Source organism: Hypanus sabinus, chromosome 6, assembly GCF_030144855.1.
Source record: "Hypanus sabinus isolate sHypSab1 chromosome 6, sHypSab1.hap1, whole genome shotgun sequence".
Taxonomy (NCBI): domain Eukaryota; kingdom Metazoa; phylum Chordata; class Chondrichthyes; order Myliobatiformes; family Dasyatidae; genus Hypanus; species Hypanus sabinus.
In genome coordinates, this window is record NC_082711.1 from 182,194,574 (window position 1) to 182,218,889 (window position 24,316).

General features: G+C 43.2%; 1 protein-coding gene across 3 annotated transcripts in view; it reads left to right on the forward strand.

Annotated features, from left to right (window-relative positions):
• Positions 1-24,316, forward strand: part of pigl (phosphatidylinositol glycan anchor biosynthesis, class L) — a 107,265-nt gene that overhangs the window by 61,938 nt on the left and 21,011 nt on the right. The window contains exons 4-8 of one of the 3 annotated variants that reach the window (XM_059973784.1): positions 4,061-4,128; positions 13,349-13,405; positions 15,966-15,997; positions 17,879-18,012; positions 20,033-20,194. In XM_059973784.1, the coding sequence (XP_059829767.1) occupies positions 4,061-4,128; positions 13,349-13,405; positions 15,966-15,997; positions 17,879-18,012; positions 20,033-20,110 (369 nt within the window). In that variant the 3' untranslated portion in view covers positions 20,111-20,194. Of the gene's footprint in view, positions 1-4,060; positions 4,129-13,348; positions 13,406-15,965; positions 15,998-17,878; positions 18,013-20,032; positions 20,195-24,316 lie in introns of those variants that run through there. The other 2 variants (XM_059973783.1, XM_059973785.1) reach the window with 2 other exon arrangements.

The window sequence follows — 24,316 nt, forward strand, 5'->3', positions numbered from 1 at the left end:
TTAATTACTACAGGCAGCTGTGGAGGCCAGGTCGTTGGGTGTATTTAAGGCAGAGCTTAACATGTTCTTGATTGGACTTGGCATCAAAGGTTACTGGGAGATGGCCAGGAAGTGGGGCTGAGGAGGGGAAGAAAGGATGAGTCATGATTGAATGGTGGAACAGACTCAATAGACCAAATGGTCTAATTCTGCTCCTATATCTTCTGAGAATATATATTGAGTAGATTCCTGCATCTCTTCCCAGAACCTCATCCACCCTGGATCTTCCCATAACATGCATAGTGTTGATTCTTGTATCCCTTCCAGAACCTCATCCACACTGTATCACCTCATAATATACATTGTATTCCTGTACCTCTTCCCAGAATCTCCTCCATCCTGCTCTGACCGCAATATACATTGTATTGTTTCATGTATCCCTTCCAGGAACCTCCTTCACCCTGTATCTCACCACAGTATAGTTTGTATTGATTCCTGTATCCTTTCCTGGAACCTAATCCACACTGTATCTGACTACAAACATTATATTGATTCCTATGTTCCTTCCTGGAACCTCATCTACCATGTAGTTCACCACAATATACCATAAGACCATAAAATGTAGAAGTAACACTGAAACATAGAAAACCTACAGCACAATACAGGCTCTTTGGCCCCCAATACTGTGCCAAACATGTACTTACTTTGGAAATTACCTAGGGTTACCCATAGCCCTCTGTTTTTCTAAGCTTCATGTACCTATCTGAGAGTCTCTTAAAGACCCTATTGGGTCTGCCATCACCACTGTCGCCAACAGCCCATTCAATGCACTCATCACTCTCTGCATAAAAAAAATGTACCCCTGACATATCCTCTGTACCTACTTCAAACCACCTTAAAACTGAGCCCTCTTGTGTTAGCCATTTCAGCCCTGGGAAAATGACTATGCACATGATCAATACCTCAGATTAGGGAAGAGTACAATTTGGCATTTGCCCCATTGAGTCTGCTCTGCCATTTCATCATGGCTGATCCATTTTTCCTCGCGGCCCCAATTTCTTGCCTTCTCCCCGTACCCCTTCATGCCCTGACCAATCAAGAATCAAGGCATTAAATATACCTAATGACTTGGCCTCACAGCTGCCAGTGGCAACAAAATCCGTAGATTCTCCACTCTCTTGCTGAAGAAATTGCTCCTCACCTCCATTCTAAAAGGACACCCTCAGATTTTAGACTCCCCCACCACAGGAAATATCCTCTCCACATCTACTCTATCGAGGCCTTTCAACATTTGAAAGGGTTCAATGAGGTCACCCCTCATTCTTCTGAATTCCAGTGAAGACAGGCCCAGAGTAATCGAACACTCTTCATATGACAAACTTTTCAATTCTGGAATCGTTTTCGGTAACCTCATTTAAACCCCCTTCAATGATCAGCAAATCCTTGAAGGGGCCTGAAATCTGTCTTTGTATTGAAAGGACAGGCAGGAACGCGTAGGCAGTGGTGTGGCTCTGTTGGTAAGAGATGGAATTACATCTTCAGAAAAAGGCGACACGGGGTCAGAGAATGTCAAATCTTTGTGGGCGAAGTTAAGAAATTGCAAGGGTAAAGAAACCATTATGGGAATCATGTATGGGCCTCCAAATAGTAGCCAAGATGCTGGGGGGAGGCTTGAGATAGCAAAGGGAGCTTCAAAAGCCATATAATAAGGGTAATGTTACCATTGTAATGGGGGTCTTCAGTATGCAAGGGGATTGGGAAAATAGGTTGGTGTTGGATCGCAAGAGAGGGAATTTGTTGAATGCCTTCGGCTTTTTAGAGCAGCGTGTGCTTGAGCCTACTCGGGGAAAGACTGTCTTAGATTGGGAGTGATTATAATATGATTGAATTTGAGAGGGAGAAGCATAAGTCACTTGTATCTGTATTACAGTGGAATAAAGGGAATTACAGAGGCAGGAGATAAGAGCTTGCTCAGATGGATTGGAGGAGGATACTGGCGGGGATGATGGCAGAGCAAAGGTGGCGGAATTTTCCGGGGATAGTTCACAAGATGCAGGATAGGTATGTCCCACAGAGGAAGAAATTCTCAAATGGCAATGGTAGGTAACCGTGGCTGACAAGGGAAGATGAGAAAGAACCATTAGAAGGGAAAAGATAAAATTTGAAAACAAATTGAGAAGCAATATCAAAGTGGTTAGTAAAAAGGTTTCTCAAGTATGTAAAAAAATAAAAGCGAGATGAGACCTCTAGAAAATGGGGCCAGAGAAATAATAACAGGGGACACGGAGATGGCAGATGAACTAAATGAGTATTTTGCATCCGTCTTTACTGTGGAAAACACTAACAGTGTGCCAGATCTTGTAATAGTAACTGCACTAACTTCTCTTCCTTCACACACTACAAGGTGCTCAAAAAGCTGAAAGACCTAAGGGTACATAAGTCACCAGGACCAAATGAACTGCACCTTAGATTTCTGAAAGAGGTAGCGGTAGAGATTGTGGAGGCGTTAGCAATGATCTTTCAAAAATCATTGGACTCTGGCATGGTCCCAGAGGACTGGAAGATTGCAAATGTCACTTCACTCTTAAGAAGGGAGGAAGACAAAAGAAAGGAAATTATTGGCCAGCTTAACCTCAGTGGTTGGGAAAGTGTTGGAGTCTGTTATTAAGGATGAAGTTTCAGGGTACTTGGAGACTAATAATAAAATTAGTCAAAGTCAGCATGGTTTCTGAAGGGAAGTCTTGCCTGACAAATCTGTTAGAATTCTTTGAGGAAGTAACAAGCAGGGTGGACACAGGAAAGGCAGCAGATTTCATTTACTTGTATTTTCAGAACGCATTTGATAAGGTGCCACACAGTAGGCTGCTTAACAAGATAAGATCCTGTGGTGTTATAGGAAAGGTACTGGAATGGATAGCGGAATAGCTGACAGGCAGGAGGCAGTGAGTGGGAATAAAAGGGGCCTTTTCTGGTTGGCTGCCGGTGGGTAGTGGTGTTCCTCAGGGGTCAGTATTGGGACTGCTTCTTTTCACATTGTTTGTCGATGATTTAGATAATGGACTGGATGGCTTTGGTGAGCCCTCACTTGAGTATTGTGAACAGTTTTGGGCTCCTCATCTATGTAAGAGTGTGCTGGCATTAGAGTATTCAGAGGAGGTTCACAAGGATGATTCTGGGAATGAAAGGGTTATCACACAAGGAAAGTTTGGTGGTTCTGGATCTGTACTCGCTGACGTTTAGAAGGATGAGGTGGGGGATCTCATTGAAATCTTTCAAATGTTGATAGGCCGAGACAGAGTAGCTGTGGAAAAGATGTTTCCCGTGGCAGGGGAGTCTAGGACAAGAGGACACAGCTTCAGGATAGAGGGGTGTCCATTTAAAACAGAAATGTTTTAGCCAAAAAGTGGTGAATTTGTGGAATTTGTTACTACAAGCAGCTGTGGAGGCCAAGTCATTGGGTGTATTTAAAGCAGAGCTTGATATGTTCTTGATTGGACATGGCGTCAAAGGTTAGGGGAAGAAGGCCAAGAGTGGGGCTGAGGAAGGAAAAAAGGATCAATCATGATTGAGTGGTGGAATAGAATTGAAGGGCAAATGGCCTAATTCTATTCATATGCTTTATGGTCTTATGATCTAAGTTTAAGGGGAACATGGAGGGAAACATTTTCACTCAGAGAGACGTGAAACAGTGGAATGAGCTGCCATTACAACTGGTACATGTGAGCCCAATTTCAACACTTAAGTGAAGTTTAGATAGGTACATGGACAGTAAGATTATGGAGGTCTATGGTCCAGGTGCAGGTCATTGGGAGTAGGCAGTTTAAATGTTTGCAGGATGGACTAGGTAGGCCGAAAGGCCTGTTTCTGTTCTGTACTTCTCTATGACTCTACAATATATGTAGTATTGATTCCCACATCCCTTCATGGAACTTCATCCACCCTGTATCTCACTACAATATACATTGTCCCTTTCCTCTGCACCCCCCAATTCACTTCCACACAGACATTTTAGGGGTTTATCTGTATCAAGCAATGATATGGTGACAGGTGATGAAGAGTCTTTGCCTTCAATCTCTTGCAGGTGATGACGTTTGATAAAGATGGAGTGAGTGGACATGCTAACCACACTTCTGTTTACTATGCTGTCAGGTAACTTCTCTATCATTTATCCTCATATGAACCAAAAATTTGTGACCCAAGAAAGGCCTTTCTCCCCTCTTGTGGCAAAAATATTTAGTTCATAAATGTCCATGAGTAAGCTTAACTGAGTTCTGAAGAGAGAATTAATAATACTGACAGCTATATAATCTAGAAACAGAAAAGAGAAATTCCAAAACAATTGTAAAGAGGGTTTCTTCTTTTTTGTTAACTAGCAGGAATGCTAATTTACTGATAACGAGAATGGTATTTCCTTTGTAAACCAAATGGGGATTAATGTTCTTTCTTCTGAGTCTGTAAGCTTTTGTTGACGGGCTTTTGGGCAGATCGGCGCGAGGGGGTCGAGAGAGAGGATCGGACCCCAAAGGGGGGTCCGAGGCCGGGAGCTTCTCCGAGGGGGGGGGGGGGGGGGGATGAAGCTAGATGTTTTTAGCACTGGAAATATTTACATTCGGACATTTCTCATTTGCGGAGCAGCGGCATGGTCGCATAGTATATTCCAGGGACCAGCTGATCGCGCTTAAACTGGCCGGTTTAGTGAACAGGGCAGCGGATACCCCTGCTGAAATCTGGAGAAAAACACACAGAGGATGCAGAGGGGGATCAAAAATGCGAGGGAGGAGGACCGGGTCGAGACAACAGAGACTTATGGAGAAGAGGAGTTATAAGCCGTGTCTCCCCTCTCTCATTATGGGCAATGTGAGATCGCTGGGTAATAAAATGGATGAGTTGGCAGCGCTAGCCAGGAGTCAGAGGACTTTTCAGGAGAGCAGTGTTATGTGTTTTACTGAAACATGGCTGCACGAGGACATACCTGACCAAAATGTTTCCATAGAGGGCTTCCAGACCGTTCGGGCCGATCGGAATTGCACTGAGAGCGGTAAGCGTAAAAGAGGGCGGCTTGCTGTTCTGGTTAACAACAGGTGGTGCAATCCTGGTCATATTATGATCAAAGAACGTGTTTGTAGCCTGGATATTGAACTTTTTGCTGTTGCACTCCGGCCATATTATTTGCCAAGGGAAATCTCACATGCAATTGTGGTTGTTGTGTACATCCCTCCCTCTGCCAACCCGATGTCGGTGTTTAACATAATTCGCACCGTCATAGCCAGGCTACAAACCCAGCACTCAAGTGCTCTCATTACCATCTCGGGTGGCTTCAACCATGTTACCATGGCTAGAACACTGCCCAACTTCATGCAGTAAGTGAGCTGTACAACCAGAGGGGAGAGGACCCTGGACTTGATGTTTGCTAATGTTAAGGATGCTTACAGCTCCTCTCCCCTCCCCCCACTGGGAAGGTCAGATCACAACCTGGTGCATCTCAAACCCTGCTACGTGCCTCTGGTGAAGAGTAAACCTGCAGCCTCGAGGACAGTGAGGAAATGGTCAGGGGAGACTTATGAGGCACTGCAGGATTGTTTTGAGGCGACAGACTGGCAGGCCCTCTGTGAGCCACATGGAGAGGACATTGATGGGCTCACAGAGTGCAACCTGTTCTTAAATAGATTTGACACTGTGGCCCCTGCCCATCCCCCACATGATTCATCTGTTGTCAGCCCCCAACCAACACATACTCCACTCTCCCTTCCTACCCCTCCTCACAGCCCCCCCCCCCACCCTGCTCTTGTGACTACACCCCTCCCACACCTGAAACTACCACAGTGGGTTTCACAGCTGAAAAGACAGCTGAAACTTCTCCATCCAAGCAAGGCTGCAGGCCCGGATGGTGTCAGCCCCAGGGTGCTCAAAGCCTGTGACCCCCAGCTATGTGGAGTACTTCACCATGTCTTCAACCTGAGTCTCCAGAGGGTTCCTGTGCTGTGGAAGACGTCCTGCCCCCATCCTGTACCAAAGACGCTACGCCCCAGTGGCTCCAATGACTACAGACTGGTGGCATTGACCTCCCACATCATGAAGACCCTGGAGAGACTTGTTCTAGAGCAGCTCCGGCCTATGGTTATGCCACCCTCTGCAGTTCACCTATCAGCCCCAAACAGGAGTTGAGGATGCCATCATCTACATGCTGAACTGTGTCTACGCCCACCTGGACAAGTCAGCGAGCACTGTGAGGGTCATGTTTTTTGACTTCTCCAGTGTGTTCAACACCATCCGCCCTGCTCTGCTGGGAAGCTGTCAGTAATGCAGGTGGATGCTTCCCTGGTGTCATGGATTATTGATTACCTGACTGGCAGACCACAGTACGTGCGCTTGCAACAGTGTGTGTCAGACAGAGTGGTCAGTAGCACTGGGGCTCCACAGGGGACTGTCCTGTCTCCCTTTCTCTTTACCATCTTCACCTTGGACTTCAATTACAACACAGAGTCTTGCCATTTTCAAAAGTTTTCTGATGACTCTGCCGTAGTTGGATGCATCAGCAAGGAAGATGAGGCTGAGTACAAGGCTATGGTGGGAAACTTTGTCACGTGGTGTGAGTAGAATCATCTGTAGCTTAATATGAAAAAGACTAAGGAGCTGGTGATGGACCTAAGGAGGGCTAAGGCACTGCTGAACCCTGTTTCCATCCAAAGGGTCAGTGTGGACATAGTGGAGGATTACAAATACCTGGGGATACGAATGGACAATAAACTGGACTGGTCAAGGAACACCGAGGCTGTCTACAAGAAGGGTCAGAGCCGTCTCTATTTCCTGAGGAGACTGAGGTCCTCTAAAATCTGTCAGACGATGCTGAGAATGTTCTACGAGGCTGTGGTGGCCTATCATGTTTGCTGTTGTGTCCTGGGGCAGCAGGCTGAGGGTAGCAGACACCAACAGAATCAACAAACACATTCATAAGGCCAGTTAAGTTGTGGGGGTGGAACTGGACTCTCTGACGATGGAGTCTGAAAGGAGGATGCTGTCCAAGTTGCATGCCATCTTGGACATTGACTCCCATCCACTCCATAATGTACTGGTTAGGCACAGGAGTACATTCAGCCAGAGACTCATTCCACCGAGATGTAACACTGAGCGTCATAGGAAGTCATTCCTACCTGTGGCCATCAAAGACACGTATGTTCGAATGCTGTTCATAGACTTCAGTTCAGCATTCAACGCAATCATTCCTCAGAAACTGATTGGAAAGCTGAGCCTACTGGGCCTGAACACCTCCCTCTGCAACTGGATACTAGATTTCCTGACTGGGAGACCTCAGTCAGTCCGGATCAAGAGCAGCATCTCCAACACCATCACACTGTTCAACAACACATCTCCAACATCCAGCCCCCAGGGCTGTGTGCTCAGTCCACTACTGTTCACTCTGCTGACCCACGACTGTGCTGCAACACACAGCTTGAACCACATCATCAAGTTCGCTGGTGACACGACCATGGTGGGTCTCATCAGCAAGAATGTTGAGTCAGCTTACAGAGAGGAGGTGCAGCGGCTAACAGACTGGTGCAGAGCTAACAACCCATCTCTGAATGTGAACAAAACAAAAGAGATGGTTGTTGACTTCAGGAGGGCATGGAGCAACCACTCTCCGCTGAACATCAACAGCTCCTCAGTAGAAATTGTTAAGAGCACCAAATTTCTTGGTGTTCACCTGACGGAGAATCTCACCTGGTCCCTCAGCACCAGCTCCATAGCAAAGAAAGCCCAGCAGCGTCTCTACTTTCTGCGAAGGCTGAGGAAAGTCCATCTCTCACCCCCCCCCCCCCCCCCCCCATCCTCACCACATTCTACAGGGGTTGTATTGAGAGCATTCTGAGCAGCTGCATCACTGCCTGGTTCGGAAATTGCACCATCTCGGATCGCAAGACCCTGCAGCGGATAGTGAGGTCAGCTGCGAAGATCATCGGGGTCTCTTTTCCTGCCATTACAGACATTTACACCACACACTATATCTGCAAAGCAAACAGCATTATGAAGGACCCCACACACCCCTCATACAAACTCTTCTCCCTCCTGCCATCTGGGAAAAGGCACCGAAGCATTTGGGCACTCACGACCAGACTGTGTAACAGTTTCTTCCCCCAAGCCATCAGACTCCTCAATAGCCAGAGTCGGAACTGACGCTGACTTACTGCCCTCTACTGTGCCTATTGTCTTGTTTATTATTTATTGTAATGCCTGCATTGTTTTGTGCACTTTATGCAGTTCTGGGTAGGTCTGTAGTGTGGTGTTTTTGTGTTGTTTTACGTAGTTCAGTGTAGTTTTTGTACTGTTTCATGTAGCACCATGGTCCTAAAAAACATCTATTTTTACTGTGTATTGTACCAGCAGTTATGGTTGAAATGACAATAAAAAGTGACAACTTGAAAGTGGCAACACAAAGTAGACAGGGTATAAAGAAGCATTGGTATACTTGCTTCATCTGTCAGGGTATTGAATATAAAAGTTGGCAAATAATGTTGCAGCTGTATAAAATTTTGGTTAGACCGCATTAGGAGTATTGATGAATACTCAGCTAAAAGTGACAACTTCAAAATTCCCCTTCATAGAAGCTGCCCAACCTGCTGAGTTTCTCCAGCATTTTGAGTGTGTTACTCAAGTTTTCAGCATCTGCAGCATCTCTTGAATTTACAGAAAGGGATGTAGAGCCTTTGTAGAGGGTGAAGAAGAGGTTTACTAGAATGTTCCCTAGTCTAGAGTGTATTTGCTACGAGCAGAGATTGTCAGATTTAGGTTATTTTTTTCTGGTGTGTCAGAAGCTGAGAGATAACCTGATAGAAGTATATAAAATTATGTCAGGTGCAGAGAGGATAGATAGTCAAAGTCAAGACATAAAACATTGCAGATGCTGAAATCTAGAGCAACAAATAATCTGCTGGAGGAACTCAAAAGGCCCAGCAGCATTTGTGGGTGGATAGAAATTGCTGATATTTCAGCTCTAACCATGAAAGTTACCAAGTGGGTAGTTAAGTGTCTTCTTCCCAAGGAAAAGCTGTCAAAAGACTAGAGGGCCTAGTTTTAATTTATTTTTATTTAGAGATGCAGAGTGGAACAGGCCTTCCAGCCCATTAAGCCACACTGTCGAGAAACCCACCTATTTAATACTAGGCTAATCACAGGACAATTTACATTGATCAATTAACTTACTAAGCTGTACGTCTTTAGATTGTGGGAGGAAATCAGAGCGCTCAGAGGAAACCCACATGTTCACAGGGATAGAGTACAAATTCATTCAGAATCAGAATCAGGTTTATTATAACTGGCATGTGTGGTGAAATCTGTTAACTTAGCAGCAGCAGTTTAATGCAATACATTATATAGAAGAGAAAACAAAATAAAATAATAAATAAATAAGTAATTCAATAACAGTATACATATATTGAATCGATAAATTGTGCAAAAACAAATTATATTAAAAAGGTAAGGTAGTGTCCAAGGGTTCAATGTCCATTTAGGAATCAGATGGCAGAGGGGAAAAAGCTGTTCCTGAATTGCCGAGTGTGTGATCTCACTGCACCACCAGCCACCCTTGCACAATGTAACCAGTGTGTGAAAGATATTAAAGTGGAAAAGCTTTGCACGGAGACAATCCCACTCTCTCGGCGTCAGAAATCAGGGTCCAATGGCACGAAGAATCTTTACATCTGGCAACTTCTTTGGCTGCATTGGATGGCCGCATCTTAAGTGCTCTGCCGCGCCCAACGCACTCCACAAGAGCTGCTGCAACCCCTTCTCAGCCCTTGAACCCCCGGGTTTCCTCCACCTGATCCACTGAAGCAGTCTTCGTATGCTGGGATGAGCAAATTCCTATCTCACCAAGGGTTTCAGACCCCTTGGCTACCCACACCTGGTTTAGCCGGCCTGTCAAAGCCATTGCCTGGTTGTGGCCGCTGTCGCATGCAAACAGCTACGAGGAGTCACAGGTGAGAGCAGGCATTGGTGGGGACCAATAGATGACGAGCCTGTCCAAGGAGTGCGGCAAGCCCCCCCCCCCCCCCCCCCCCCCCCCCCCCATCTAGAGGTGCTACCACTTCCATGCACTCCATGCACTTGATGGTAACAGTGAGAAAGGGGTATGCCCTGAGTGCTAGAGGTCCTTAATAATGGATGCTGCCTTTCTGAGACAGTGGTCCTTGAAGATGGCCTGGTTATTTTATAGGCTAGTATCCAAGATAGAGCTGACTAGATTTACAACCCTGCAGCTTCTTTCAGTCCTATGCAGTAGACCGCCCCCCCCCCCCCACCATACCAGATAGTGATGCAGCCTGTCAGAATGCTCTCCATGGTACATGTATAGAAGTTTTTGAGTGTATTTGTTGATGTAACAAGTAACTTCAAAACCCCTAATAAAGTATAGTCACTGTCCTGCCTTCTTTATAACTGCATCAAGGAGTTACAGAGGTTTCAATTCCACAATTGAACTCCAAACTCCTACAACCCCACCTGTAAAACACTGCCAGGGGAAGTGGGAAGCATTTACACAGCCCCATGGCATGGCAGGAATGAAGGGATATGGATTAGATACAAACAGATGATATTAGTTTGGATTGGCATCATGGTCAGCACTGATGTGGTGGAACAAAGATGCTGTTCTAGTTATCTTCACTGTTCAATTACTTCAATTAGTTGGAAAGTTAAAGGGATGTACCACAATAAGTAAGAGGAACTCCACTATGCATAGTTCTCCAGCCACTGAAATCAACTGCTTTCTTTCAATTTGAATTAATCAACATTTTCTTTTGATTCCTAATAGCTTTATCATAGGAGTTGTGATTCTCATATTTATAAGATATTTATTTTATCAGTCTGGAAATGGAAGCTGAGAAATTAATGCATGTTGTCATTGTACAAGTTGTTGCTGAGACCACACCTGGAGTACTGTGCACAGATTTTTTCACCCTGTTATAAGAAAGGTGTGGTTAATTTGGAAAAAGTGAAGCAAAGATTGACAAGGATGTTTCCAGGACTGGGCACCTAAGTTGTAGGGAGAAGTTGGCTGGGCTAGCTCTTTCTTCTGTGGAGCGTAGGAGAATGTGGAGTGACATTAGATTTATAAAATCATGAGGGGCATGGATAAGGTCTTTGCTCTAGGGTAGGGAAGTTCAAAACGAGAGGGTGTAGGTTTAAGGTAGGGAAGAGACTTAAAACGGACTTGAGAGGCAAATTTTTCACACAGAGGGTGGTGTATATGGAATGAGCTGCTGGGGTAAATGGCTGAGGCAGGTACTTGGGGGTTGGGGTTTCAAGACATATGAGCTGAACACTGGAAATTGGAACTGGATGGGTGGGCACCATTGTCAGCTTGGTCTGGTTGGGCTGAAGGGCTTGATTCCATGCTGTATTTTATGTGGCACAGGGAAAGACCATTTTAGTCCAACTACCATATGCTGATTTTGTGCTGTATTTGAATCTCCTTTCCATACTTAGATCTAGCAATGTCAGGAAAGATTCCTCCATGCTCCATTGTATGCTTTCCAACCTTCTCTGCAAAGCGTCTACAACACGTGCTTCATTCACTCCCTTTCCATGTCCTTGCTTCTCATTGGTAAAAAAAAATTACACTTGGGATTGTGGAGTTTTTAGGTTGCAATGTTATTTTTTGGTTCTATTTTCTACATTTTGAGATTCAGCACAGTAACAGGCCCTTTCAGCCCAATGAGCCTGCACCACCCAATTACACTCATGTGAGCAATGAGCCTAATAACACATTTGTTTTTTGAATGTGTGAGGAAAGCGGAGTAGTTGGACAAGCATATGGTCATGAGTTATATTGATGGCCTTTAGTTATTTTTTTCTAGTGGAAATGTTTTCTCTGCATCAATTTCATCAAATCATTCTATTTTAAATAACCACATTAAGTCACCTATCATTGTGTTTTTTTTTTAAAGTGAATGTGTACATCCTTTCCTGATAAGATGCAATCTCTGGTTGTCCACTTTCCTCTTTCAAAATATCCTGTATGTGCTTGGAGGCATCCTTGATCCTAGCAGCAGGGAGGTAACATACCATCCTGGAGTCCCACTGTCAGACATAGAAATGCCAATGACTGCCCTGGAATTTCAAGGCCCCTGTCAACACTGCTCACCTAAGCACAGACCTTCCTTGCTTGTACATCAGAGCCAGTTATGGTGCCACTGATCTGATGTCATAAGCATCTTAAGAGTACAGAAACAGGTCTTTTGGCCCAACTGGTTCTTACTGTCCACTGCATCCTCCCTGGTAGTTCCAGTTGCCTGCCTTCAGCCCATAAACCTCCAAGACCCTCCTTTCCATGTACCTGTCCAAATGTTGAAATTATACCCTCCTTAACCACCCTCTGACAGCTAGTCTAGGTGTTCGCTACCCTCTGTGTAAAGAAGTTACCTCTTAAGTCTCTTTTAAATCTCTCCCTTTTCATCTTGTATTTGTTCTTTCTAGTTCTGGACTCCCCCACACTGGGGAAAAGACTTTGATCATCCGCCTAATCCATACCCCTCGTGATTTAATAAACTTCAATGAGGTCACCCCTCATCCTACGCTCCAGGGAATGAAGATCCAATATGACCAACTTCTCCCTGTAACTCAGACCTTGCACTCCAGGCAACATCTTTGTAAGCCTCTTCTGAACATAGAACATAAAAATTTACAGCACATTACAGGCCCTTCAGTCCACAATGTTGTGCTGACCATGTAACCTACTCTAGAAGCTGCCTAGAATTTCCCTACTGCATAGCCGTCTATTTTTCTAAGCTCCATGTACCTATCTAAGAGGCTCTTAAAAGACCCTGTTATATCTGCTTCCACCACTACCGCCGGCAGTGCATTCCACACACCTATCACTCTGTGAAAAGCTGACCCCTGACATACCCTCAGTACCTATTTCCAAGCACCTTAAAACAATGCCCCCCTCACGTTAGCTATTTCAGCCCCGGGAAAAAGCCTCTGGCTATCCACATGATCAATACCTCTCATTATCTTATACACCTCTTTCAGGTCACCCCTCATCCTCTGTCGCTCCGAGTTCACTCAACCTATTCTCATAAGGTATGCCCTCCAATCCAGGCAACATCCTTGTAAATCTCCTCTGCACTCTCTCCATAGTATCTGCATCCTTCCTGGAGTGATATGGCCAGAACTGAATACAGTACTCCAAGTGGGGTCTGACAAAGGTCTTATATACAGTGGCATGCAAAAGTTTGGGCACCCCTGGTCAAAATTTCTGTTACTGTGAATAGCTAAGCGAATAAAAGATGACCTGATATCCAAAAGGCACAAAGTTAAAGATGACACACTTCTTTAATATTTTAAGCAATATTACTTTTATTTCCATCTTTTGCAGTTTCAAAATAACAATAAAGGAAAAGGGCCCGAAGCAAAAGTTTGGGCACCCTGCATGGTCAGTACTTAGTAACAGCCCGTTTGGCAAGTATCACAGCTTGTAAATGCTTTCTGTAGCCAGCTAAGAGTCTTTCAATTCTTGTTTGGGGGATTTTTGCCAATTCTTCCTTGCAAGAGACTAAGAGTTCTGTGAGATTCTTGGGTCTTCTTGCATGCACTGCTCTTTTGAGATCTACCCACAGATTTTCGATGATGTTTAGGTCAGGGGGCTATGAGGGCCATGGCAAAACCTTCAGCTTGCGCCTCTTGAGGTAGTCCATTGTGAATTTTGGGATGTGTTTAGGATCATTATCCTGTTGTAGAAGCCATCCTCTTTTCATCTTCAGCTTTTTTTTTTTTTTTACAGATGGTGTGATGTTTTCTTCCAGAATTTGCTGGTATTTACTTGAATTCATTCTTCCCTTTACCAATGAAATGTTCCCTGTGCCACTGGCTGCAACACAAGCCCAAAGCATGATCAATCCACTCCCGTGCTTAACAGTTGGAGAGGTATTCTTTTCAAGAAATTCTGCACCCTTTTTTCTCCAAACATACCTTTATTCATTGCGGCCAAAAAGTTCTATTTTAACGTCATCAGTTCACAGGACTTGTTTCCAAAATGCACCAGGCTTGTTTAGATGTTCCTTTGTAAATTTCTGATGCTGAATTTTGTGGTGAGGACGCAGGAAAGGTTTTCTTCTGATGACTCTTCCATGAAGGTCATATTTGTGCAGGTGTCACTGCACAGTAGAGCAGTGCACCACCACTCCAGAGTCTGCTAAATCTTCCTGAAGGTCGTTTGCAGTCAAATGGGGGTTTTGATTTGCCTTTCTAGCAATCCTATGAGCAGTTCTCTCGGAAAGTCTTCTTGGTCTTCCAGACCTCAACTTGACCTCCACTGTTTCTGTTAACTGCCATTTCTTAATTATGTTTTGAACTGAGGAAACAGCTACCTAAAAACACTTTGCTATCTTTTTATAGTCTTCTCCTGCTTTGTGGGCATCATTTATTTTAACTTTCAGAGTGCCAGGCAGCTGCTTAGAGGAGCCCATGGCTGCTGAATGTTGGGACAAGGTTTGAGGAGTCAGGGTATTTATAAAGCTTTGAAATTTGCATCACCTGGCCTTTCCTAACGATGACTGTGAACCAAGTCATAGCTCTAACAAGCTAATTAAGGTCTGAGACTTGGTCAAAGTTATCTGAGAGTTCAAATCTCTTGGGGTGCCCAAACTTTTGCATGGTGCTCCTTTCCTTTTTTCACTCTAAAATTGTACAAAACAAAACTAATACACTAATCTTGCTTAAAATGTTGAAAAGAATGTTTCTTCTTTAACTTTATGACTTCTGGAGATCAGTTCATCATCTACTCACTTAACTACTCACAGTAACAGAAATTTTGACCGAGGTGTCCAAACTTATACATGCCACTGTAGCTGTAACATTATCTCACAGCTCTTGAACTCAATCCCACGGGTTGATGAATGCCACCACACCATATGCCTTCAGAACCTTCTTCGGCTTGACAATGTATTTCCTATGAGGGCGAACGATATTCTACAGAATACTCCAAGTGCAGCCTCACTAACAACTTATAATGACCCTGCTCTTTCACTTGATGCCCTGACTGATGAAGGCCAGCATGCCTCCCTGTCTGCTTGCATGGCTGCTTTCAGTGAACTCGGCACTTGTACTCCTAGGTCCATAACACTCATCAGTGCCCTGTGATTCACTGTATAAGTCCTACCCTGGCATTCCATGAGGTCTAAGGCTAGGTCAGGCCCTGGGAATTTACCCACCTCAATGCACTTCAAGTTTGCAAATACATCCTTCCTTGTAATATGCATATATTCCAAGACCTTACTACTTACTACTCTTTGGCTTCAATGATATTCTCCTGAGTAAAAAATGAAGAGGAATGGATATTAAAGATCTTAATCATTTCCTCCAAATAATGCTGTTGCTATCCTTTGAAAGGTCATTTCCCCCCAACACTCTACAAAGTGGCATGCATTTCACTGAGTAGAATAACCACAGAAGACTTCTGCATTACCTGCTTGCCCCTCCTGCAGTCACCCATTGATCTGGCTAAAACATAATGGGGCCACCTCAAGGAAGGCCCTATCTGTGATATTTTCTGCCTCCTCTCTGGTTCACCTACTGATCTCTGTGATCTGAGTGGAGCTGCAGCTTGAAACACTACTTGCAAATAAAGTCATCTGTAGCCTTGACACTGTCTCCTTTCAGTGGGCTTGGTCTCTCAAGGAACATTTAAACCCTTCCGCTCAGTAGAGAAATATGTATTATTCTTTGTTGGTAGATTAATTAGCCACCTAATGTGTAGGTGCTCTTTTAACCTCCTGCTGCCACTCTGCTGGCTGTAATTATGTTGCCTTTGGAAGAAACATTTCTGACCTCCACCACCCTTGACTGAACAATGGATGGTGTAGTACATACAATGGATAAAGCAATGCCAGGGAGGGAGCATTTGTTTCATGGAACCTGGATGCAAACAATGTACTGAATATTCACTTCCTGCTCTGTAGAATTCTAATTCCATTGTGTCTGCTGTTTGTTCACAGGAGACTTTGCTCAGCAAGGAAACTGCCCAATGGTAAGAGTAATTATTGTCTTTAGTGAACCTCTGCAAATAAACATTATTGTGTAATTCTTAGATATTTGCTGTTAAAACTATACTTCAGTGAGTAAAAAATTACACATTTTCCCCAAGGAATTACTACCAAATTGGATTGATGACAACACTTTAAAATTCTGAGGTCAATGTTGTATATTCTGAGGATGAATCTCCTTTAATGTATTACTACGGAATCTGATGCTAACTACAATGCTCTCTCTGCACTGGATTGGCATTGCATGGTTATAGATCATGGCAGACACTCTCCCAACAAATAGAACCTTGGTAAATTGCCATATGTACTGAGGTATAGTGAAGAACTTGACTGATGTACAGATCAATTCAATACAACATTTCATTGTTACTGCAAAGCAACGCAATATAAAATGCAGTAAATAGAGATGCAGTTAGTAATTTAGTATTAATTTACACTTTCATCACCAAGAAACTAATCTTGACCTTGGACTTTGCTCCAGCTAATCACATCTCCCATTTTTCTCAAACCAGAGGAGAAGTTAGATCCAAATCAAATGTTTTGGTTTGATTTTTCAATCTAATTTGTTGCTGTTGACCATATGTCAAAGGAGTTCTCTATCATACTGTAGAAAGTGATTTATAAAGGATACTTTTCAGTTTTCCCTGAAAGTGCTAATTTGTCATTCAGTTCAATATCAAAGTGGAATATGATTTGTCAAACATAGAAGCATTACAGTGCAAAGGTAACTATTTGATCTATCAAGTCCTTCTTCAAAATCAATCCACTCAATCTCCTTGCCTAGCTCTCAACATGTAGCCCTTAGAACAGCTCAAATGTCTCCAATTTATTAGTGTCTCTCATTGCTGGAACTATTCTATTAAATATTTTATGATTCTCTTTTGGATCTTCACATTCCTGCTATGGTGTGGACACTTAATTGGACCCGACACTTCAACTGTGGCATGATAATCTCCATCCTTTTTGTATTCATTGTGTCTGGTTATGACCCAGGATCATATATGCTTTGTTAATTGTTTTGTTAATCTGTTCTGATTTCTTCAAAGATTTGAACCCATCTGTATGATCCACCATTCCATGTAGAATTATATCCTTTGTTTTATTGGCTTTTGCTTTACTTCAAATTTCAATGAACCAACTTCCAAATGAAGTTTATTCTAGATTTCTTTTTCACCACTCAATAGTTAATCAATACATTATCTAATGATATTGTGATCATTGTTTCCTAAATACTCCCCTACTGTTAAGCAATCCGCTGAACTTTTCTGGTTTCCCCTATGTTGGGTCTAGCAATATCTCCTTCATGGAATGAGTGATGAACATTGACTGACCTCTGAATTTTTCCCTGATTTATCCTTTAAATTTCTATAGGTCTATTTTAGGGTTACTGTGCTTCCCCACCCCCATTATTAAAACTTGATAGTTTTCCCATTTCTCTGCAATTCCCTGAAAAATTACAAATTACTAATGGTGTGCAGAACATTGAACAGCTCTTCCATGAGGCAAAAGCTTGAAATCATGTATGACCAAACTTAACAAAGCTTCTACCCCACTGTTATAAGACTATCTAATGGTTCCAAGATGGATTCTTGACCTCACAGTCTACCTTATTATAATATTGTACCTCATTGTCCTTCCTGCACTGCACTTTCTCTTTAGCATTACATTTTATTCTGTATTTTGTTATTGTTTTAATTTGTACTGCCTCAGTGAATTGATCTGCACAAAAAACATGCAAGGGAAGCTCTTCATTGCACCTTAGTATATAGTGGAGAATATTCAGCTGGCAGAATGTCTAGTTGATCAGGGTAACTCTCTGTCTGATTGGCACACTATTAATTGAGAAAGTTTCTACTCTTTTCCAGAGTGCCAGGCTCTCGTACTCGAATCTATAAACATTCTCCGGAAGTATATCTCCATCTTGGATCTTCCAATCAGCTGGTTAAGACCTCACTATATGATTTATATATTACAAAGACAGGAGTATCAACAGGCCAAGGTAAAAAGAAACTATATATAGCATGATTTATTTTACTGCCAGCTTTTTGCTGATTCCTTACAAATGTAACACTTGCCCAACAGGCTGGTATATTTCTAGGGGGAAGAAGTCCAACCCTGCCTCCCGTATATGCAGGTGCTGTGGGAATCAAGTTAATGCAGTGTCGCACACACAATATCAAACTCACACCAGATACCGTTATAGAATATACTTTAAAGATTTTACTAAAACTGAGTACTGACAATATAGTATATATGAAGGAAAAGAAAATAAAGTAAAAGGTGCCAAACTTATCAGAGTTCAGTCAGTTTAGTGCACATTGTTGGAGCTCAACCATCAAACGGTTCGATGCCTCGTCGCTTTCCTCCAACCTCCACATCCTTGCACCTGGGACCACCCTGGTCAACCGAGCAGTGCAGCATACGTCCACCTTCTTCGGCGTCTTCTCCCCAACTCCCTGAAAAGACCGCGAAAACCCCATTCTCAGACCCACAAGACAAAATAACATTCCCCATTGGTTAACAAATGAATACAATCCCTGTTATCAGCAATTCTAAAGCTAAACAAACTGCTAGAAGCTTCGAGAATACTCTGCAAGAAATACTCTCTCACCAGCTAGCATAACAAAGAAGCAGGTTTACTTTTACCCACAAAGAAGCCATTTTGATTAACATACACATTACCAAAGGAGAAACATCCAAATGTATGACCTTACTAACAAATTCTCATTTCAAACATTTTCTGGCCCATAGAAGCACTAATATTTCTGATTTGTAATACTATAAATGGTATCATATCCCAGTTCACTGCAATTTGAGAGAGAAGCTAAAGTCAGATGTATCAGTATTATAGTGGAATAAAGGGAATTACAGAGCCATGAGAGAGAAGCTGCCAAAGTTGATTGGAAGAAGATATTAGTGAAGATGATGGCAGGACAGTAATGGCTGGAGATTCTGGGAGCAATTTGGAAGGCGCAGGATAGATACATCCCAAAGATGAAGAAATATTCTAAAGGCAAGATGACACAAGTGTGGCTGACAAGGGAAGTCAAAGCCTAACAGAAAAGCAAAAGAGAAGACAAAACTTAGTGGGAAGTTAGAGGATTGGGAAGCTTTTAAAAAAATCTAAAAGGCAATAAGGAGTGAAAAGATTAAATATAAAGGGTAAGCTAGCCAGTAATATCAAAGAGTATACCAAAAGCTTTTTCAGATATCTAAACAGTAAAAGAGAGGCAAGAGTAGATATCGGCTGGAAATGATGCTGGAGAGGTAGACAAGGAAATGGCAGATGAACTAAATAAGTATTTTGCATCAGACTTCATTGTAGAAGACACTAGCCCGTATGTTGGACATTCGAGAGTGTCGAGGCAGAAGTGAATGCAGTTGCTATTACTAAGGAGCAGGCTCTTGGGAAGCTGAAGGTAGATAGATCAAATCAAATTTAATTATCATTCAAACCATACATGGATACATTTGAATGAGACAGTGTTCCTCTGGGTTTCAAAGGTACATTTAATGTCAGAGAAATGTATACAATATATATCCTAAAATGCTTTTTCTTCACAACCATCCACAAAAACAGAGTGCCCAAAGAATGAACAACAGGCAAGTGTCAGAACCCCAAAGTCCCCCCAGCTCCTCCCTCCTGTGTGTAAGCAGCAGCGAGCAACAATCCCCCCCCCAATCCCCATCAGCACCCGCCACCGAGCAGTCAAGCATGAGCAAAGGCTTGCAGTTATTCCAAAGACTTTGCGTTTCATCCAATATTTAACATACCACAGGCTCTCTCTCCCCCTCTCCCTAATAAGGGAGAAAGCGGTGTCTCCATTTTCACAGCGAGCGGGAAGACATAACAAACAACTCTCTGGCTTACAACGTTAAAAGTAAGCCATGTCGCTTTTTTCCGAGTTCTGTGCCCAATGATCATGAACCCCTGGGCACACAGCTGCAGATATTCCGACACCCCCGACTACACATAAGTCTTCTGTCATGACACTGACTCTTAATCTGCCTGTTTCCAGAGCCCCAAGATCCTAGGCTTCCAAAGCCGAGTTGAAGACTTAGTCCTTAGCGTGCTGAACAACAACGGCTGGTTATGAAACCCTGAGAGTGGGTCCCATTCCTGCAAAGAACAGTAGTCAGCGTGTAACTCCAGGGTCTTCAAAAGAACCCTGAAGGGAAAAATAAAGATATTAAAGATGGAAATAGAGCTGTTTTCAAAGATGTAAGCGAAGAAGTCGCCATTTAGCGCCATCATCACTCTGCCTTCTTCACAAATTCAAAATAGCGAGAGAGAGAAAGGAAACATTGTTACACATGACAACACATAAGTAGTCCAGGACCATGATATAGTTCATAAGTCACCTGGACCAGATGGATTATATCCTAGAGTTCTGAAAGAGGTAGCTGAAGAGATTGTGGAGGCATTACTAATGATCTTTCAAGAATCAGTGGGTTCTGGCATGGTTCTAGAGAACTGGAAAATAATAAATGTCACTCCACACTTCAAAAGGGAGGCAGAGAAAAGAAATTGTAGGCCAGTTAATCTAACCTCAGTGGTTGGGAAGATTTTGGAGTCAATTGTTAAGGATAAGGTTTTGGGGTACTTGGAGGCATATGGTAAAATAGGCCAAAGCCAGCATAGTCTCAAGGGAAAATATTGCCTGACTAATCTGTTGGAACTCTCTGAAGAAATAGCAAACAGGATTGACATAGGAGAATTGGTTGATGTATACTTGGATTTTCAAAAGGCCTTTGACAAAGTGGCACATATGAGGCTGTTTAAGAGCCCATGGTGTTACAGGGAAGATGCTAGTATATATAGAGCATTGGCTAATTGACAGGAGGCCAAGACTGGGAATAAAGGAAGCCTTTTCTGATTGGCTGCTGGTGACTAACTAGTGGTGATCTGCAGGGTCATTGTTGGGACTGCTCTTTTATGTTGTATGTCAATGATTTGTAATGGAATTGATGACTTTGTGGCCAAATATGAGGATGATACGAAGATAGGTGGAAGAGCAGGTATTGTTGAGGAAGCAAGGAGGCCATGGAAGGACAGACAGATTAATAGAATGGGCAAAGTGACAGATGGAATGCAGTGTTAGGAAGTGTATGGTCATGCACTTTGGTAGAAGAAATAAGTGTAGACTATTTTCTAAACGGAAAAAAATTTAAAAATCTGAGGTGCAATGGGCCTCAGTGGTAAGGAAGGCAAGTGCAATGTCAGCATTCATTTTGAGTGGATTAGAATATAAAAACCAAAGATGTAAAGTTAAGGCTTCATAAAGTACTTGTGAGGCCTCACGGAGTATTGTGAGCAGTTTTAGGCCCCTTATCTAAGGAAGGATGTCCTAACATTGGAGAGGGTTCAGAGGAGTTTCAGGAAAATGATTCTTGGATTGAAAGACTTATCATCTGAGGAGCATTTGATGGCTCTTGTCCTGTACTTGCTGGAACTTTGAAGAATGCGGGGGTGGGGGAAATCTCATTGAAGCCCATCAACTGTTGAAAGACCTAGATCGAGTGGATAGAGAGATGACGTTTTCTATAGTTGAAGAGTTTCGGACCAAACAGTACAACCTCAGGATAGAGGGACGTCCATTTAAAACGGAGATAAGGAGGAATTTCTTCAGCCAGTGGGTAATGAATCTGTGGAATTCGTTGCCACAGGCAGCTGTGGAGCCCAAGTGATTGAGTGTATTGAAGGCAAAAGTTGATAGATTCTTGATAAGTTAGGGCGTGAAAGGTTAAGGGGAGAAGGCAGGAGAATGAGGTTGAGAAGGAAATGGATCAACCATGCTCAAATGTGAAGACGACTCAATGGGCTAAATGGTCTAATTCTGCTCCAATGTCATATGGTCTTGTAGTCTTGACAGTGGGAGGTTCCCTGTTGAGTTAAGGCCCTTCATTGATCCAACCACGGATATTGTGTTCCAGCTGTCTACATAAGGTCAGTATGCAAGTCAGGGCAACGTTATATGGAGAACAAGCTGCTGGCCTTGCAGCAGGCTCGCCCTCTCCACCCAGCTGATGAATCCAAAGGAACAGCAGAGACCGATACGGTCTGGCACCAGTGGTGTCGCAGGGGCTGCCAGTCGTATTGAACTCGATGTAAGAGTGCCTTAGCGACTCCAACTGCAGGTTTTTCTTCAGGATCTACTCCAAAAACCTTTCCTATGAGTGAGTATAGCTGCAAAGTGGCAGAGGTTTGTGATCATAGATTTCCTTCTGCTAAATGAGCAGCCAGCCACAGCTGATGAGACTCATCTGCCCAAAACAACTGGTTTTAAGGCACCAGTAGCCCACCTTTGCCCCTTCTCCTGTTAGTAGAAATGGTTCCACAGGGCTTAGTATCTAAACCGCATGTGAAGGCCAGGAGCTGGACTTTGTTGTCAGAGGCTATTTGAGACACACACCACTGAAAACCTCAGAAGGCAGTGGAGGCCAATTCTCTGGATGCTTTCAAGAAAGAGCTCTTAAAGATAGCGGAGTCAAGGGATATGTGGAGAAGGCAGGAACGGGGTACTGATTGTGGATGATCAGCCATGATCACATTGAATGGTGGTGCTGGCTCAAAGGGCTGAATGGCCTACTCCCACACCTATTGTCTATTTAATAGGGGGAGTTTATCCTCACTAACTTTCCCCTCCCCCTACCAGCTATGACAACATTTTGGAACATCTTTTATGTTCTGTAATAGAAAGAAGTCTTGTTATTCCAAGTCAAGTCAACTCACTTTTTATTGTCATTTCAACCAAAATGAGACATTTTTATTAAACATTTTAACGTTATTAAAAGCAACTTCAGGATTGATCTCCAAATTCTCCAATCTTTCCAAAATTGGAAAGTTCCCAATTTAAGTGTTTACCAATGAGCATATTTTCCTCAGATGTGGACATCTCATATCTGGAAGAGAGATGCAAGATTTCTGTCTCCTTCACCATGGCCAATGTGGAATTCGGGTCTGTCTCCAAGATCAATTCCAAGGAGAACAAATACAGAAACACAAACCAAAAACACAGACAAGACAGACAAAAATCCATGCTTGCACTGTTCCTTCAGAACCTTTGCAAGTAACTGCAAAACTTAGCATAAACAGTTAATTCTGACTGTGGAAAGCTTTCAAACATTTTTCAAATAACCAAGAGCAAATAGAACTGCTGAGTGGGGCCCTTGACTCATTAACACATTGTTACAACCTCTTAAAAGACAAAAGCAAATTCCCTCCAGAGTAGGAAAATATTTCCATTGTTCACCTTTTGGTCTGAAACATCCTCCCGATATTGATTGGGCAAACCTAGAACAGAAGCTGGGGGAGATGGGGCTATGGAGTTTAAGGTTGGGGGGTTGGGGTGAGGGGATGGAGAAGTGAGGGCTGTGGAAGTTTGGTTTGAGTAAGGGGGTTGTAGTTCATTAAGGTTGTCATAGCTGGGTTGGCAATGGGGATAAGCTCCCACCACCTATTAAATGCTCCCAATGACACGCACCTCAAATAGCTTCTGACAACCAAGTCCAGCTCCTGACCTTCATGTGTGGCTTAGCTACTAAGCCTGGTGGAACTGTTCCTACAGACAGGAAAAAGGGCAAAGGAGGGTTACTAGCACCTTAAAACCAGTTGCATTGGGCAGATGGGGCTCATTAGCCATGGTTGGCAGCTCATCTAGGAGAAGGAAAACTGATCTCAAACCTCCACTGCCTTGTGGCTATACCCATTCATGTGGAAGGCTTTGGAAGTAAGCCCCAAGGGAAAAATCAGGAGCTGGTCCCTACAGCAGTCATACATTGAGTTCAATGCTGACTGGCAACTCCTGTAATGCTGCTGGCACCAAACTGTATTGGTCTCTGTCGTTCCTTTGGGTTCATCAGATGCATGGAGAAAGGGAGCTTGCTACATGGACAGCAGCTTATGCTCCATATTGTACTGCCCAAGCTTGTGTACCTAGACAACTAGGATGCAATATCCATGGTCAACTCCAACTGACAGATATATATCTCCCTCTCCCACTCCCCCTCTCTCCCTCCCTCTCCCTCTCCCCCTCCCCCTCTTCCAGCACCTGCAGACTTTCTCTTACTTGTGACAAAAGAGCCTTTGTACTGCTTCTTTCTTTTTAAATCTTTTTATTAATTCTCAAATAAAACATAGTAACAATAGAAAGAGATTGGGAATACAAAATTAATAGAGCAGTATATACAAGTATAAACTATTGATACACAAATGTAACAAATCTCCCAAACTCATCCTATATTTATACAGTAAAAACCCAAATTGGAAAAAATACACACACACACGTAGTCCCTGAGTTACG